Below are 18,084 nucleotides of genomic sequence, written 5' to 3' on the forward strand. Positions count from 1 at the left end.
ATTTCTGAACAGTTGACATTAAAAAGTTTAAAAAAAAAAAAAAAAAAGTTTGAGAGTGTAAAAGAACTGATGGGAAGAACAATAAGGAAAACAAGTCTGGAGTGGCATTAATAGGCAAGAAAGTGAGGCCAGGATAGGAGAATTATTCCCTCAGTGCCAAATCCATGTACACGCAACACAGGCCTCACACCGAAACATCCATTTGACTGCTTCACAGTTCAGTTTGAGGTGAAAATCAATAGCGTAGATGTGAAAAATAGCTCTATATAAATCCCAGCCATTCACACAGAAAAAAAAAGGCCAGGGGCTTCAAGTAAGTCTTGGTTTCCCACTATATTTGGTAAAGTCAATCCAAAAAAATATAGATCTTGTACAACAAACATATCCAGAGTTTAGACCGCAGCACATTTTCCATTCGGTACATTAACCAAACAAAAATAATAATTTGAAAATAAATGTTCTAGTGTCACTTGAAAGTACATTCACAGTTCCCGTAGAGTTTAGGACACTTTTTGGAAGATATGTAGCAGCTTGTAGTCACTTTGTGGAATGCTCCTGAATCATTCAGTCCTGAAACAAAGCACATTGAAGATTTAGATACAAATTGTACAAAAAGGGGGCAATCAAATAAAAGTAATAAAAACATTTTTGAGTTGAAAGTTGTAGTTTTAGTACTAACCCCAATGTGTGTTAAAGCTCCCATTGATCTATATGGATGGTAAAAGTCTAAGGGCTAGTTCACACGTGGGCAAAGGGGAGGTTTTTGACAGCGGAATTCGCTTCAAAAACCTCTCCTTTAACATGGTGGTCTATGTAGACCACTAGCTTTTTTTTTCCTCCTAGCGTTTTCCGCCTGAAGAAGCGACATGACCTTTCTTCAGGCGGAAAACGCCTGAAGAATTGCATAGAAGTGAATGGGAGGCGAAAACCGCACGGTAAAAAACCGCGCGGTTTTCGCCTGCAGTTTCTATAGCACATATAGGAAAAAAAAAACCTAGCGAAAACCGCATCAAAAACCTCGTCAAAAACCGCGTGGAATGCAAAAAACAGCGTCAAAAAAACTCCTCGAGGTTTTTTACCTCGCACAAATAAGCTAGGCGGTTTTCACGTGTGAACTGACCCTAATGACTATCAAGGCACTTTTTTTAATTGAAAAAAGTAGAAGTTTCTACAAACTAATGAAGAAACGTACACCTTGATCAAGGAACTCAAGCTACTTTCATAAAACAAGAAGGGAAAGGTGGGTGGGGACTGGATGTCTTTAGTAGCATGCACTTACCCCTTAAATCTCCAAGATTAAGGCCTCTTCTCATTTGGCCCCAAACCTCGCCTGGATATACGCCGATGTAAAGAGTTTGGTTTTCCTGCAGGAAAGAATATTATATAATAAAATTAATGATTTATTAAAATACAAGTCCAAATCATAGTATTAAAGGGGGTTTTCCAGTCTATGGACATCCACCTCGATCACCGAGGTGGGACCTGCATCTATCAAGCATTTATAACATATCCTGTGGATATAGCCATAAATGGTGAGGCAACAAAAATTAGATTGCAAACTAAGCCAACAAAAGTGTTACAAACTAGACAGTCTAAACATGTACCACATTTATCATCCAGCAAACCATTGAAAACGTGCATATTTGTTAACAGTCTAATCTAAGATTAGCCAAAATATTAGTAAATTTGCCCCAACGTGTTTCTCATTATGTGATTGATATCAATTAGTACCATTAATATGCCTCATCTGGAATCCCACAGAATTACAAATTGTAACATTACAACAGATGGGACATGGCACAGACATTACATAGAAAACTTCTGTCGTGCATAAGTACTAGTGTTGGCTTTAAAATTACCTTCCACTGGTGAAGAAGATTCCTGTCCAAGGGAAGGGTTGCCACTTGCAAATGGTGCTTCAGCCTGTGGCTGCTCATACGACAGCAAGAGATTCCAACGTGGATCATTCTCATATGGATGTGGCACATTGGCCAGTACTGCAGGGCCAGGATTGATAGGAGGCCCATCTAGACTGTGCATATTGACCTGACTAGGTTGAAGTCTTTGAGTTACCTCAGTACTGGCATAGTTGCTACTAGAAGCAGAGACGGACATGCCACGATTGGCTTGATTTGTGAAGGATTCTCTAAGTTGTGAATGAGGAGGTCTGGCACAGGAGTTCGCCGCAAACACTGAGGACATCATACGATAGGTTTGCTCTGAGCCATTCATGACTCCACTACTGGCCTGTGTGTTGGGGGAAGAGGTCCAAGCAGGAAGGTTCTGGTCAGCATGCTGCATTTTTTCTAATAAGTGACTGATGCCTTGTAGATTAGGCTGCAGATTCCTACAGTGGCCACTTTGTTGTACACTTTGAAGATTATTCTCTTGCTCAACGTTCTTACAGTTATTTTGTGATTTAGCAGCTTTGTTTGACTGGGCAGGTGCCCGTTTAGGCTTTGGACAGGGCAGTGGTGTTGGTTTTATCTCACCATACAGGTGCAAAGGAGATACATCAATGCCTTTTAAAGCAGGGGGACATCCAGTCCGCCGCATTTTTATGACAAGTCCTGGGTTTTTACTCCTGATATTACTTTTGTTATGGCTTTGTTTGTGGACCAGATTCTGGTGCGTTATCAATACCTCAGGGTATAAGGTTTTATAAGTGCAGTATGGGCAGCATCGCACTACAATTAAGGCACGGTTAGATAAAGAGGCAGATGCACGTGCCCTTGAGCTAAAACACAAGTCCAAAGGAACAGTTTGTATATCCTCAGCTGCAGGAGGTATGATGGCTGGTCTTTCCCTAGAGGTCTCCTCTTGACTTACACTAGAGCTTTCCTTTTCATTTGAACACATTTCTGGGTCAAGGATTTCCTCACATGCCAATGATATCTCCATAACAGGAGTCCTTGGCTGCTCCTCCTGTACAGGTGTCTCTTGCTCATCCTTAACAGTGGTTTCTGCCTCCCCTTGAAAGAGTTGATTTGTGTTCACCAATCTGTTCCGCAGAGCAGACTTCCTCTTTGGAGGTTTGGGGAGCAAAGAGTCTTCTTTGGTATCAGCAATTGGTTTCTGGGGAATTTTGCTCTGTTGTATGTTGGCAGGAGGACAATCTGAGGACTTCTTAAGTAGCTGTAATTGTTTACTGAGGTTTCTCACAAAAGCATTAGATTCTCCAGGCTTAAATTTGTGGTGTCTCTCCAAGTGATACCTCAGGGAGGTTTTCTGTGCAGCAGCATATTTACAAAATGCACATCCATATGGCTTTTCACCTGCAAAACAAAACAAATAAATAAATGTTTTAAGAAGGCATACAAAAATCTGCCAACCCAAGAATTACAAAAATACAAGTCTCTGGCTCCTTGCAATGCCTTGTAATTGTGTCAGATAAATTCTGTATTATCAAAATGACTCAGTTATGGCAGAGTGAACGAAGGTTATTGTAGTTTGCATTTTAAATGCTCTTACTGTGAAACTGTGGCACAATGAAAACTGTAGGTAGCTTTAATAGCAAGAGATTTCTAGTTCAGGCGGCTACTAAAACACAAGAAAGAACCACTGCTTATGAAACCACTTACCTGTATGTGTCCTAAGATGAATATTGAGGTAATAGCTTGAGCGAAAGATCTTTCGACAGAAATAGCATTCCCTGGAACCCTTGGTTATACATATTGCTTGATCATCGGCAACATTCTCTACAAATAGAGACAAAACAGCACAGGTCTATTAGGAGTGCTCCCTCTATTACAGATTTCACAAGGATTTATGGTCTGTCTCTAAGGCCAGTGCTAAACTAAGACTTGATTTGTGATACTTTGACTTCCCTCTGTGTCACACTGCAAGATAACAGCTTTTATGGCCAATTGATATTGGAAGTATAATTGTTGGGGTAGGTTCACACAATTGTATTGCAAACAGAATTTAAAAAAAAACAAAAAAAAAAAAAACAAAACACAACATGTAATTGCTTCCCAGTTTATGAAACATATAAAAAAAAAAAACTGTAAGGTTTACCAATGTTGTAACCCAAAACAATGTCTGCACATTGGTTAAAGACACACCAAGGCAGAGTCAACAACAGAATACAAAATGAAAGCTCGTGTGATTGGCTGTTATGGGCAACTCTATCCTGAGCAGTTGTTTCCACTGAATTTAGACTGAATTGGAGTTGCTAATCTGTTGTACATGGACTCAATGCAAATAGACACTTTTAAAAAAAAATTGAGCCAAAAAAATAAATTATAATAATGCAGAATTTTTGAGCAAATAAACCCAGGTATGCTTGGGAATCTGCTATCCCCCCTTCAAAATGCAGCATGGAGGAAGGGGGCTCACCACATTATTTTTTTTTTTTTTTAGATACCTCCAGGCTTTGCTTCAAAAAAGTGCCTTGGATGCTACTACAAAAACTGCATGAGTGAATTCAGCCTTACTATACATTTTTTGTGTATTGCTCCAATGGGTATCACATTTACCCGGATGCACCACTAGAGGGTGATCTTAGCAACCAAATATGGAAAAGCAACAAAGCAGAATGTGGATAACTCATTGTTACAGAAAGGTCTGGACTTCCATTATTCTACAAGAATTAAAAAAAAAATTGGATACAGCTCATATTCCATGTGATCCAACATTGTATATGTTTGTTATGTGAATGTGTGTGTATATATGGCAGTGAAGTTGCAAGGCCTAATACTAGTTTCTTACCACTGATTAGATAATGTCCTCCCACATCTTCCTCCATCTTGACTGTTTCCTGATCCTCTACACTGGCTGGAGTATCTGGAGAGCTGGAAGTTGACAGTCCTTCAATATTACTCATGGTTGAGGACTCTGAATCACTATTCCGGTCTTTCTTGTGCACACGAGAATGCAGCACCAGTTGTTGGTAGGTCCTAAACAACTTCCCGCAGTCAGTACAGAAAGGAGTCTTATCTTGAATTTTTCGGACCTTTGTTTTCCCTGCTGTCTTACGGTTTTTAGGCTTGTGGAGATCCCGTGACAAAGAGGCGCTCACACAGTTATCACCTTTAGCAGGGTCAGTTTCCTCATGAGCAGACTGGCTCATCTTTCCTGTATTCCAAATATCAGAGCTCTCATCCTTCTCAGAATCAGTTTCCATGTTTACTTCAAAGAATGGCTCCTTCACAACACCAAAGCCTAAGGCCACTTTGCCTTTTGTTGCCAGCTGCCAAGCTTGGTAGGTGGTGAATGGATCCAATTCTCCAATCCTGGATGCTTCAGGCTTTTTGACTTCAGGCTTTGAGGGCTTTAGATGTAAGAAGTTCATGAATTCTTCCTTGGAGATATTTTCTTGTTCTTTCCTGGGAGCAGACTCCTCGCAAGTCACCAATTTTTTAATGTGTATCTTACTATGATTTAACAGGGATTCTTTATCAGGGAAGAAAAAGCCACACATTTTGCAAAGCTTATAGGGAGAGGTGACATTTTGGGCCACCTGTTCTTGAACAACCTCATTTATGGTGATAGGGGTCTCCACAATGGCTGGTTTATTTTTACCTCCCGTACGGCTGGAATGGGTCCGTTTATGGTTTTTTAGGAACCAGGGCTCTTTGAATCTCCTACCACAAATATTGCAACTGTATATGAAAGAATCCTTGTGCTTCTTCATGTGAGTTTCCAAGTCTGTTGAGACAGTAAAGGTCTGACCACACACTTCGCAATCAGATCCTTCACAGTCATCTTTATCCTTCTTCGTGGACCCCCCTGAACTCTTTCTGCGCTTATCCTGAGGACCAAGATACTCTGCATCAAAACATAGAACAGTGGGTTCACACAACGTAGGTCTATGTCGAGCCAGAACATGTTTTCCAAGTGCTTCGTGATGTTTGTAGGACTCGTTGCAAAACATACAGTCAAAAGTCACATCTCCTTCAGCTTTTATCAGAAAACTCTCCTGCAATGTTTTTTGGGAGATTGCATTTCGCCGCTTCATAGCCCGGGTTGAACGAGAGCTTTCCATTTTGGAGCAGGCAGAACTACCGATGTTGTTAGGACCATCAACAATGTCAGCAGGACGGGACTGAATGGGCATGGCTACTGCCAGTTTTAAGACAGAAAAGGCTGACTTTGCCTTCTGACATCAAAAATATTGGCAACACATGAATTTAGAAAAAAAAAAAAAGTGTTGCTATGAAGGCACAAATTAGAAATAATGAAGGTTCTTTAGGCCACATATGGATATTAAGAGAATAGTTTTAGTTGAACCCAACATTTCCTGATGCAAGACAGTGTGTCAAGGAAGAAATAATCCATAACATCCAGACCTGAAAAGAAGAAAAAAAAAAGGCAAAACATTAGTATAGGAAATATAATCAGACTTTATAACAACACAATAAAAAACAATGAACATTAAGTATTGATATAGTTTGGCATTTGTTTACATTTCTCTATTCTTTTCCCCACAACTAAGCAAGTTGCAATTTAAAAGGTGCAACTGCCAAACAAGGCAAAGGGGGTAACCTAAAAGTATCCAGAATGAGAACAATAACTCATTGTAGTCACAGTTTAAAAGAGAGTCACTCTAAAATAAGTCATGTTTGATGGCACAAAGCTCACAAAAACCCCCACTGCCAAAATTAACATATGTTTGGAGGACATTTAACACCCTTCATAGGTTGCTGACTAGCAAAAGACCTAAAAGGCTACCTGGGTGTTCATGAAAAGTGGAAATATGTGCAGGATCTTGCTGGGCAGTCTGCTCTAGGACTATAAGTCATCATGCATAGTGGCCTCCCAATTTTTTCTGCTGCCAATAATCACAACACAATTTATATTGGTCTCTCAGGCTGTGATCATGTATAATAGCAGTTTTCCCCCTCCCCTACCCAATAATGATAAAGAAACTATACAAATAAATAATAAAAAAAAAACTTTTGAGCAGTCAGTAAAGCTGCTTGCTGTCTGAATAATATCCATCCAATAAGATCTGTGATCACACAAGCAGCCAGAAGAAGATTAATTTTCCAATATTTTTTTTTTTAAATTTTTAAAAAAAGTTGTGGCCTGTAAAACCACATGTACAAAAAAATAAATAAATAAATAAATATAAAATAAAACAAGTTTTCCCTGATCCAGGGAAGTTTGCCCAGGTGGTTAAAGTACATTACATTTTTGGCCAGAAGCACAAACTCTAAATGACTAGTTAATGTATACAATAGCACAAGATACAGTTGTATTATTTTACTGCCAGTGATATGCATCAGGTGGTATTCTTCCAATAATAGCAGCTGTAGCATGTCTTAAGAATAGACAATTAGGAAATGCTAAAGAAATAACCTCACACAGGTCAGAAAATGGCTTCCTGAACCCAGACCAGCTCACTCTATTGTTGTGGCAACTTTTCTTCCAGCTTTAGAGATAATTGAATCAAATGTAAATGAAGAGTTAAGTGTTTGCGGCTCCTTCTAGAATGTGTGAAGGAGTTTCCCTTTGTGTGTTTCTAGAAGGAAGATAAAATAATTGCAGAAAGGGAAGAAGCAGGAACTACTGAAGAAGACACCTAGTCATGCAGATTTACAGGCAGGAACATAGAGAAGACTGGAGAGGGGCAGCGGTACAGCCAGGGCTGGCAGACATATTGCAGAAGAGACAAGAAGGGAAAGCCTTATCACATACAAGTCACTCATATAAGCCCTGCAGGAGGGCACAATGAAGTTTACTCTGACACCAGTGTATTAGCAGGTCACTGAGCTCAGGACCCCCGCACCACAAGCAGGCTATATGGGTGTATGTTAGTCATTGAGACACAGAAGAGGATGGTGGGGGGAAGGGTATCATCCAAATAATTACCCCTACCAATAGAGATATATAGTTACTTGTCACCAACTTGTTATTCTCCAGGGTCAGGCACTAGAAAGTAACTGACCAGAAACCCACCTCACTACTTCCAGCAGCCCCAGTACAAGGGCTGTACAGGGGGCAGAGGAGACCTCACCACAGCACAGCGAACCTGCCCAAATCAAGGGCTAATTACAGACGCCACTGCCGAGGCTGCAGCTCTGCTCAGGCTTCCTGTCGAGCTCTTTCTTCCAGAGGACACTAGAAGAAGCCTTCACTTCCCAATGCCAGCACCTCCTCCATTGTGCTCTATACATACACAGAACCACGCAAACAGCAAGGGAAACTTTGCTTACCTCCTCGGCACCCCCCACCACCACTGCCCCCTGAGGGGCAAACTACATATAGCTAATACACAGCGCAGGATATAGAACACATAGACACCGTATACAGAAGAAAGAATAGAACAGGACATGGAGTAGAATAGTATAGAGGCAGTACATGGAGTATAGTATATATGTATTAGATAGTATAGAGCAGTATAATGGATTATAGTAGATAGATAACATAGAGCAGTACAATATACTGTATATGTATTGGTAGTATATAAAGCAGTACAATGAGAATAATATATATGTATGGATAGTATATAGAGCACTACATGGGGTATAGTATATATGTATTAGATAGTATAGAGCAGTATAATGGATTATAGTAGATAGATAGATAACATAGAGCAGTACAATATACTGTATATGTATTGGTAGTATATAAAGCAGTACATTGAGAATAATATATATGTATGGATAGTATATAGAGCACTACATGGGGTATAGTATATATGTATTAGATAGTATAGAGCAGTATAATGGAGTATAATATATATATATATATGGATAATATAGGGCAGTACATGGCAAATCAAGTCAAATGGAGTATAGTATATAGGTATGGATAGTATATAGAGCAGTACATGGAGTAGAATAGTATATGTGTATGAATAGTATATAGAGCAGTACATGGAGTAGAATAGTATATGTGTATGGATAGTATATAGAGCAGTACATGGAGTAGAATAGTATATAGGCAGTAAATATAGTATAGAGGCAGCCCATAGAGTAGAATAGAGTATATATATATATATATATATATATATATATATATATATATATATATATATAACACATTATACAGCAGTCATTAGAGTACAAAAGTATATTATATATAGATAGCTATACAGCAGTCCATAGAGTAGAATAGTACATATATATATGAATAGTATAGAGGCAATACATAGAGTACAGTATATATGTATGAATATTACAGAGCAGTCCATTTAGTAGAGCCGAACACTTGTGAAGTTGTGGATGCTAGTCCTTACCTGGCAGTGGTGACTGGATGCAGTACTGTGAGGAGAGCTCTACCTGCAGCTGCTTCTTCCTCCTCCTCCTCCTCCTTCAGCGTCTCCTGTAACAGCTAGTGTTCTTCTTCTCATATTTAGGAGTCTGTTGTCTCGTCAATGTCTCGCACTTCCTGACTGTCGGCACACTTGTATCTGCTTTTTATAGTCGTGTCCCTCCTCAAGTCCCGCCCCTTTTCTCATCTTCTGTTCTGTACCCGGCCACTCATACATGACCAGGTGTGCAGTATACACTTCTTGTAGCTTCACTGTACATGCCTGCCTGGCAATACCACACTATGTCGTATATAGAACACTTCAAATATTGGGATAGGGCAATTATTTTAATAGTTCTGACAAGGTTTTAAAGCAGGGAACAACTGACTTTTTAGTGGGAAAAACTGACTGCATGGGATTGTTCAGTGGGAGCAATTGACTGCTTGGGTACTGTCCCTTTAAGGGACAAGCGGCGTCTGTGAGGAAGTGGCGGGGGCTACTTGCTACTGGCTGCGGGAGGTCACATGCCTTTGCCGGCGTCATAGAGCCGTTAATTAGCCTTGTGTCTCTCTGTACTACTGCATGTTTAGCTACAGATATGTGAGAGAATTCCCTGCTCAGTGGCTGGCACTGTGGCTAGCTGGTGGGATGTGTGACTACCACTGTCCTCACTGCTGTAGTGACCTGTGGTGCATGTCCTGAGCCCCATTCTCGGCCACCTGAGCCCCTTCCATGGTACACTCTGCTGCATTGGCCAAAGTAGATGCAGTGCATTGTCTATCACATGTAGAGGTGTACTAGCCCCCTCATTCATTTCCAAATATAGAGGCAGTGTCTTTACATTATAACACTGTATGTATATACAGGTGACCTCATCTTAAGTTACATAGGAAGCTGTAGCTGATAAGCCTTCTTAGCCATCACAAAACTGGCTGGTTATATGGTTTGGGAGGGGGGAGCTCCCACCTTGCCCCCCTCCATGTTCTTCACAGTGGAGAGAGGTATTACAAAATGGCCCCTGTGGTGGCTGCATCAAGAGCTGCAATGCTGGCCATAATTGATGTGGTATATCCTGCAAACTGCTTTACAGTAGAGGACAAAGCCACTCACATAGGCGGTGCAGTGGGAGGCAGCCACATAGTGCTCATAGATACAGGTGCCGTAAGGTCAGCCAAAAGATACAATCCATTTTTTTTTTTTCAATGTAGATTGTGAGCCCCACATAGAGCTCACAATGTACTTTTTTTTTTCTCTATCAGTATGTCTTTGGAATATGGGATGGAAATCCATGCAAACACAGGGAGAACATACAAACTCCTTGCAGGTGGTTTTCTGCCCTTGGTGAGATTTGAACAGCAGGACTCCAGTGCTGCAATGCTAACCACTGAGCCACCATGTGGCCCCTATACAATCCATATATTGACTATATTTGATATAATGATTATGAAGTCTTCCTTCTTTCTTCTTCTGTTCCTTAGCTGCTATGGACTCCTAGTATATCTTCTCTTCTCAGCATATGTGTATCTACATCTGTAAAATATTACTGTGTATTATCCTGTATCTGTATTTACTATGCTGCTGTAACATACTAAAATTTCCCCACTGTGGGACTATTAAAGGATTATCTTATTTTATTTCCTGAGCTAAATACTGTGTGAATATCATAGTCACCTATAATATTGACAGTCTCTGCCTCATCACAGAATTATCCTGTATTGTATTAATTGTCCATTGTTATACAGACCCTATGTAGAGCACTCAAAACATAGGGGTAGAGACATTTAATCCAATTGGGGTCTACATTTTATTGTCAGGATAACCACTGGGAGATTTACTAATCCAGCCTAATTGTTACACAGTGTAAATCTTAGGCAAACTGAAAATGCAGCAGTAGTTTATGCTGTATGAATAATCCGGTGCGTACTTGAGTCCAATAAAACACCTATAAGCGGAGTGCACATGTTGCACAAAGCTGCCCCTTTTGTTGCAGAATTTGTTGTGTTTGTTTGAGCCAAAGCCAGAAGTGGATTTAGGAGAAAGGAAGAGGTACAAATGCTTCCTTTATATTTCCCATTCCTTTTCAAGCCACTTTTGGCTCAAAAAAACTCAGCCAAAAATCTACAACAAAAAAGCAGCTTTTTCCTTAATGTGTGGTCACAGCCTTAGGGTGCATTCAGACTACGTAACGCCGGGCGTGTATGAGAGCCGTACACGCCGGCATTACGGCAGACTGCCGAACACTTCCCATTCACTTCAATGGGAGCGCTCGTAAACGCCGCTGTTACGAGCGCTCCCATTGAAGTGAATGGGAAGTGTTCGGCAGTCTGCCGTAATGCCGGCGTGTACGGCTCTCATACACGCCCGGCGTTACGTAGTCTGAATGCACCCTTAGGTTGACTTTAACCTCATACATACGTCAGTTTTTAATAGATATGTGCTCCAGAGTCTTGAGTCACATACAACCAATTCCTTTTTCACCCCTAGAAACCAGTGGAGAGGATTGTCCAGAAATTGTTGCTTGTTGTAGTTTGTATTTTAGGGAAAAGTCCCCACTGTTCTTCTCATGAATCTGAATGGTTATATCACTGTAGTATCAATATGGACTGTGAATTATCTATCCACCAGATACTTTATTTTAGCATTACAAAAGCTTTATGTACATGAGATGTCTGAATGACATAAAAAATTAGAAAATGCAGATAACAACTGAAAGTTCACATTGTTTTCATTGTGTTTGTACTTGAAACCATATGCTTCACATGGTGGGGTTTCATTCTTATGGTCTTTATTTAGATGTACCATTATTCTATGCAAACACACCGCCCAATCCTTTGTTCCCCTGGACAGAGACTGCAAAGGTTGCAGTCATTCCTGGGGCCTCAAAATCATCTCTGTCTGAATACTGTATAAGCAATGCCGCCCCTGCTACCTCTTGTGTCACCCCCTCTACCTCATAGATTGTAAGCTCTTGTGAGCAGGGCCCTAAATCCCATTGTGTGAAATTAAATTCTTTGTTATTTATCTGTGTGTATTTGACCCCTACAAATGGTAAAGTGCTGCGGAATATGTTGGTACTATATAAATAAAATTTATTATTATTATCTCTGCCATATAGGAAGAAAACAATATTAATATTATACATAACACATGATATGAAGGGACCATGTGTCAGATTTTGCATTGGGGCTCACGAGTTTAAAGTTGTGCCCTGGATTCTGGGTATATTTAGTAGCAAAGGTTTCTGACGGCCACTCATATAAACATGCATGGTCTACTGATCTAGGTGTTGGCTTATGGTGGAGTAAGGGAGGATAGTTCTATATAGATATTTCTTCCATGTAGGACCAGCATTTACCTGCTGTAACACACAGTCTTGTACCAAAGCCACACATGTATCCCAACAGGAAGAAGTCCCTCCATTATATTTCACATTCCTTTTGTATACACAAGCCTAATTACAGTGACAAAGTCTCACCCTTCCCCCACTGTGTGTTATACAGCATGTGGGATAAAAGCAAAGAAGAGTATGACATATATCACGTGTTTTTCTGCAGCACTTTTGACAGAAAGTCTGCAGTTTTCCTCTGCTGACTTTTTGCTTCTATAATACCTTTACGGAAAACACAAGTGGTTTGAAATCACATCATTTCTGCAATGTGTGGATGGGATTAGTGAGAATCCCATCCACTTTGCAGGTACTGTAAAACATTATGGCCAAATTGCAGTTTATACTACATGGGGCCCCTGCTTTAAACAGGTTCTCTCTTCCAGAGAAGATTGAATGGAGAGATAGGCACACATGTACCCTACTCCTCAGTTTGAAGTAATTGAGACTGAAATAGCGAAAAATATAGATGTTTATACATTATAAACATGAGTTTTCTAGATTTTTATGTAACTCTTGGTGCACCTATATAGGTCAATGTAGTCCTATTATATGTGTATATGTAGTAATGTATGTCTGTTATCTATGTGAATTTCTATATGTGTTGCAGTATTTGCTATGAATTGTGTATATGTGTGTGACATATATGTTGCTGTATACATATATACATGTCTCATTTTTTTGAACTTCTAAATCCTACATTAGTTTCCAGCAATTCTTTCAGACCAGAATAATTTGGAATAGCGCCTTAAATTTAGCTTTCGTCATGAAAATTCTCCAATCTTCGTAGTACTTAGTGCCAGACTTAGCCACTTAGTATACAAAGCCTATTTCTAATGACTGCAGAATTGACTGGATTGGTCATTACAACCATCCACAGCTGTTGTAGGACTAAAAGTACCAGCCCCAATGATCACATAAGTTGTGTGCCATATATACTCCATCCTCCATGAAAGCTTCTTTTCACCACACAGGCAAAGTTAATTTTCTATTCCCTTACACATTTTATATATCTCATCTTGATTTCACCTCAGAACAAGTGGCTGTTGCTGCAAATTTATAGGAAAAAAAAAATTCTGCAAATCTTTAACCTGTGCAGCTTCTACCACAATAATAATGATTTATCACAATGGCTGATGCTGGGTGACCTAGAACTTTACAACTCCATTTTGGTGCATTGTGGTACATTTTACGCTAGGTTCACACCTGCGTTCAGGGTCTCCGTCCTGTGGTTTCCGTCTTCTGCATGCCAGAAGACGGAAACCACAGACCGGGTCCGGCCGTGAGCGGCGGTGAGCGTTTTATGCTCTCCGCCGCGAAATCGGTTTTTAATCTGGACACAGAGTACTGCATGTCTGACTCTGTGTCCGGATTATAAAACCCAGTTTCACGGCGGAGAGCATAAAATGCTCACCGCCGCTCACGGCCGGACAGCTTTCTCACCCATTCAAATGAATGGGTGAGAAAGACTCCTGCAGGTTTCCGTCTCCTGCCCCTATTTTATGCAGGAAACGGAAACCTGCAGTACGGAGAGGAGAACGCAGATGTGAACAAGCCCTAAGCCATACACCCTTTTCCTAAGAATCCACACCCACATGCTTAGCAAGTAAAAAGATTTTAGTCCAAACAAGATGTCCATATTTACGCCAATGTCTAGTGATAACCACAATATTAAATCTGGGCCTATGTTTCTAGCCTTACATCATGTGCCCTATAAAATTACACATGTAGCAACATATACAAATGGGTTTTAGGGTGAAGCCCCAAGTTACGAAAAGTAGCGTTTTTGCCATCGCAAAATCGCAGTGGTAAAAAACGCTACGTTTTACAGTGCCTACAAAGTGAATGATATTCTGGCTAATCTCATTAACGCATTGCAGAAAAAAACCTGCAGTGGAAAACGAAGGCGTTTTTTTAAAAATTGCAGCATGTCTATTATACCTGCGGAAACGCCAGTGTTCTCTATATAGGTCTAATAAACGCAGAAAGTCTGCAGATGAAAACTCTGCAAAAACACAATGAAAAATGCTGCAGAAAAAAGTGATGCGTTTCCGCATCATTCCGGGTCATTGGCCTTATAAGTTATCTTTCTTCAGTGGTAAACCAAACTAGTCCTGCTACTGAAAAATATGGAATCAGAGGATGATTGACCTCTGCATAGTGCCATGTTTATTCCATAGCTGTGTAGGATTAGAAGTACAGGTTAACAATACTCTTCTAATTCAATTACCTACAGATCCTCTCTTCATAGATAAGATTAGTCTTTTAACAGATGTGATTAAAAAGCCTCCTTCATTGTTTTCTGTACTGACACCAGACAGAAAATAAAGGCCCTATTAGACGGTGTGATTTTACAGGCGGTTATTGAGAATGAAGGTTTTTTTTTCCTGATAATCAGTCTGCCTCCGCATGCCCTTACACAATGTGATTTTCAGACGCTTATAAAAATGCATTGTAGGAATGCATATTTTTTAAATCAGTTTTAGGCTAAGGTCCCACTGGGCGGAAATGCAGTAAAAAAAACGCAGAGAAATCGCTGCATTTTCTGTTGCGGAAAAAAACACGCATGTTTATGTGTTTTTCATTGCGATTTTCAGTTTTGTGCTGCAGAAATTCATATGAGTTTTCTGTTGAGTTGTTCATCGCGTTTTTGCTCGAGTTTCTTATGTGCAATAAAGGTAATTGAAAGGCTATGTTGAAAATCCTAAGGAATTATGGTCCTCTGCTATTTAGGCCGGGGCCCCACGGGCCGGAAACACTGCGATTTGGCCCCAGCGGAAACGCTGCGGGAAGAATCATGGCGTTTTACGGTACTTGCAAAGTGGAAGGGATTCATGCAAATCCCATGCCCACTTTGCGGAAAAAATCACAGCGCGATTGTGCGATTTCCAAAACCATTGCGGCATGTCAATTATATCTACGGAAACGCTGGTAGCTTTCCCATAGATATAATTGTAACAGAAAGTCCACGGAGGAAAACCCTGCAAACTTTCTGTTCAAAGCACTGCGGGAAAAACCACAATGTGTTTACGCCGTGGGTGTTCCTGCAGCACTTTAGTGCGGCGGTTCCGGCCCGTGGGGCCTTAGCCTCAACCAAGCAAAAGAGTGAGTTTTTGTCTGCAGATTTTGATGCATTTCCGCGGCGTTTCTGCTGAGTTTTCGCAACACATTTATCATGCTGCGTTTTTGCTGCGGTTTTCACACTTTCCATAGAAATCTATGGAGGGCAAAACTCAGCATTTCCGTAACTATAATTGAGATGCTGCATTTTTCAAAAACGCAAAGGTTTTTCAAAAACACAGTTTTTCCACAGCGTTTTTTTTCCGCAGTGTGGGGCTAGGATTAGACAAAATTGCATTCACTATGCTGGTACTGTAAAACGTAGCGTTTTTTTTTTCCGCTGCATTTCCACAATGCCCAAAAACGCTGCGTTTCCGCCCAGTGGGGCCTTAGCTTTAAGGCTAGGGACCAAGTGGAAAAAAACGAAGCATTTTCCTATTGAATCCCATTCACACATTGTGGTAATATATGTGCATTGGACATCCTGTAATTTCCAAAAGCAGCAAGATTTTTATAATCGCACATGTCAATTATACCTATGGAAACACTACCAGTTTCCAGGTGAAATTGAAGCAGAAAGTCTACAGAGGAAATCTGCATAAGTTACATCCTATATATTTCCAATTCTTTTTCTAGCCATTCTTGGATTTGGCTTAAAGAAGCTCAACAAAATCTGGAACAAAAAAAGCTATGTTTCCACAAAGTGTGGCCTAACCTTAGGCTAAAGCCCCACATTGCAGAAGTGCAGCATTTTTGGCTGCTGCAGAAAAGCAGTGGAAAAAAACACTGTGTAATACAGTACCAGCAAAGTGAATGAAATATCAATAATCTAATCCAAAAATAATAGGAAGAAAAGAACTGTGGAAAAGCTGCATTTTAAAAACACTTCCGTTTTTGAAAAATGCAGCATATTTATTTTAGCTTCCAAATCGCGCACATTTTTCATTACCGTATATACTCGAATATAAGCCGAATTTTTCAGCACAGTTTTTGTGTTGAAAAAGCCCCCCTCGGCTTATCTCGAGTCAAGCAAAAAAAAAAAATAGGGGGAGTGGGGTCTATGACAAGCCGCAATAGTAATGTATAGAATCTCCCATAAAATAGTGAAAAAAAAGAAGCTTTAAAAAAAATAATAAAAAAATAAAGTAAATAAAAGTTCTAAATCACTCCTTTGCCTAGAATACATATAATAGTAGAAAATTACTGTGAAACACATACACATTAGGTATCCCTATGTCTGAAAGTGCCCGGTCTTCTGAATATAGGGTCTCTGCAGTGCTCCTGTTCTGTCGGGAAGGGGTTAATAGTAGAGATGAGCGAACAGTATTCTATCGAACTCATGTTCGATCGGATATTAGGCTGTTCGGCATGTTCAAATCGAATCGAACACCGCGTGGTAAAGTGCGCCATTACTCGATTCCCCTCCCACCTTCCCTGGCGCCTTTTTTGCTCCAATAACAGCACAGGGTAGGTGGGACAGGAACTACGACACCGGTGACGTTGAAAAAAGTAGGCAAAACCCATTGGCTGCCGAAAACATGTGACCTCTAATTTAAAAGAACAGCGACGCCCAGCTTCGCGTCATTCTGAGCTTGCAATTCACCGGGGACGGAGGTTTCCGTCCAGTTAGCTAGGGCTTAGATTCTGGTAGGCAGGGACAGGCTAGGATAGGAAGGAGAAGACAACCAACAGCTCTTATAAGAGCTAAATTCCAGGGAGAAGCTTGTCAGTGTAACGTGGCACTGACAGGCTCAATCGCCGCAACCCAGCTTTCCCAGGATCCTGAATGGAATACACTGACAGTGTATTCCCGTATACCCCATATATACACCCCAAATCCCCGTTCCAACGGTGTGCCCCCCACCTTCACCCCAGAAATACCCTGCAAGTCCCCTAGCAATAGAATTGGGGCTATATACACCCACTATTTTTGCTACTGCCATATAGTGCCATTGTCTGACTGGGAATTCAAAGAATATATTGGGGTTATAAATACCCAAATTTCTTGCTACTGGTATATAGAGCCATTGTCTGACTGGGAATTCAAAGAATATATTGGGGTTACAAATACCCTCATTTCTTGCTACTGGTATATAGTGCCATTGTCTGACTGGGAATTCAAAGAATATATTGGGGTTACAAATACCCTCATTTCTTGCTACTGCCATATAGTGCCAGTTTCTGACTGGTAATTCAAAGAATATATTGGGGTTACGTGCACCCACAATTTTTGCTACTGGTATATAGTGCCATTGTCTGACTGGTAATTCAAAGAATATATTGGGGTTATAAATACCCTCATTTCTTGCTACTGGTATATAGTGCCATTGTCTGACTGGGAATTCAAAGAATATATTGGGGTTACAAATACCCTCATTTCTTGCTACTGGTATATAGTGCCATTGTCTGACTGGGAATTCAAAGAATATATTGGGGTTAC

At 40.4% G+C, this 18,084-nt stretch overlaps 1 protein-coding gene across 1 annotated transcript; it reads right to left on the minus strand.

The window, feature by feature from the left end:
* Positions 1-465: 465 nt before the first annotated feature.
* ZNF217 (zinc finger protein 217) lies at positions 466-6,175 on the minus strand. The gene is made up of 5 exons (XM_075278610.1): positions 4,711-6,175; positions 3,582-3,698; positions 1,860-3,275; positions 1,280-1,364; positions 466-570 (listed from the first exon to the last, which is right to left on the minus strand). Exons 1-4 carry the CDS (start codon positions 6,056-6,058, stop codon positions 1,297-1,299), a joined length of 2,949 nt encoding a protein of 982 aa, XP_075134711.1. The 5' UTR covers positions 6,059-6,175; the 3' UTR covers positions 466-570; positions 1,280-1,296.
* Positions 6,176-18,084: the final 11,909 nt, after the last annotated feature.

The sequence above is a fragment of the Leptodactylus fuscus genome, chromosome 6 (assembly GCF_031893055.1).
Source record: "Leptodactylus fuscus isolate aLepFus1 chromosome 6, aLepFus1.hap2, whole genome shotgun sequence".
In the NCBI taxonomy this organism is placed as follows: domain Eukaryota; kingdom Metazoa; phylum Chordata; class Amphibia; order Anura; family Leptodactylidae; genus Leptodactylus; species Leptodactylus fuscus.

Coding starts and splice junctions, on each gene's coding strand:
- ZNF217 (XM_075278610.1), bottom strand. CDS start 6,058: ATGCCCATTCAGTCCCGTCCTGCTGACATTGTTGATGGTCCTAACAAC. Junction 3,276..3,581: donor TCATCTTAGGACACATACAG/GTAAGTGGTTTC, acceptor TTTGTTTTGCAG/GTGAAAAGCCATATGGATGT. Junction 1,365..1,859: donor ATCTTCTTCACCAGTGGAAG/GTAATTTTAAAG, acceptor TCTTTCCTGCAG/GAAAACCAAACTCTTTACAT.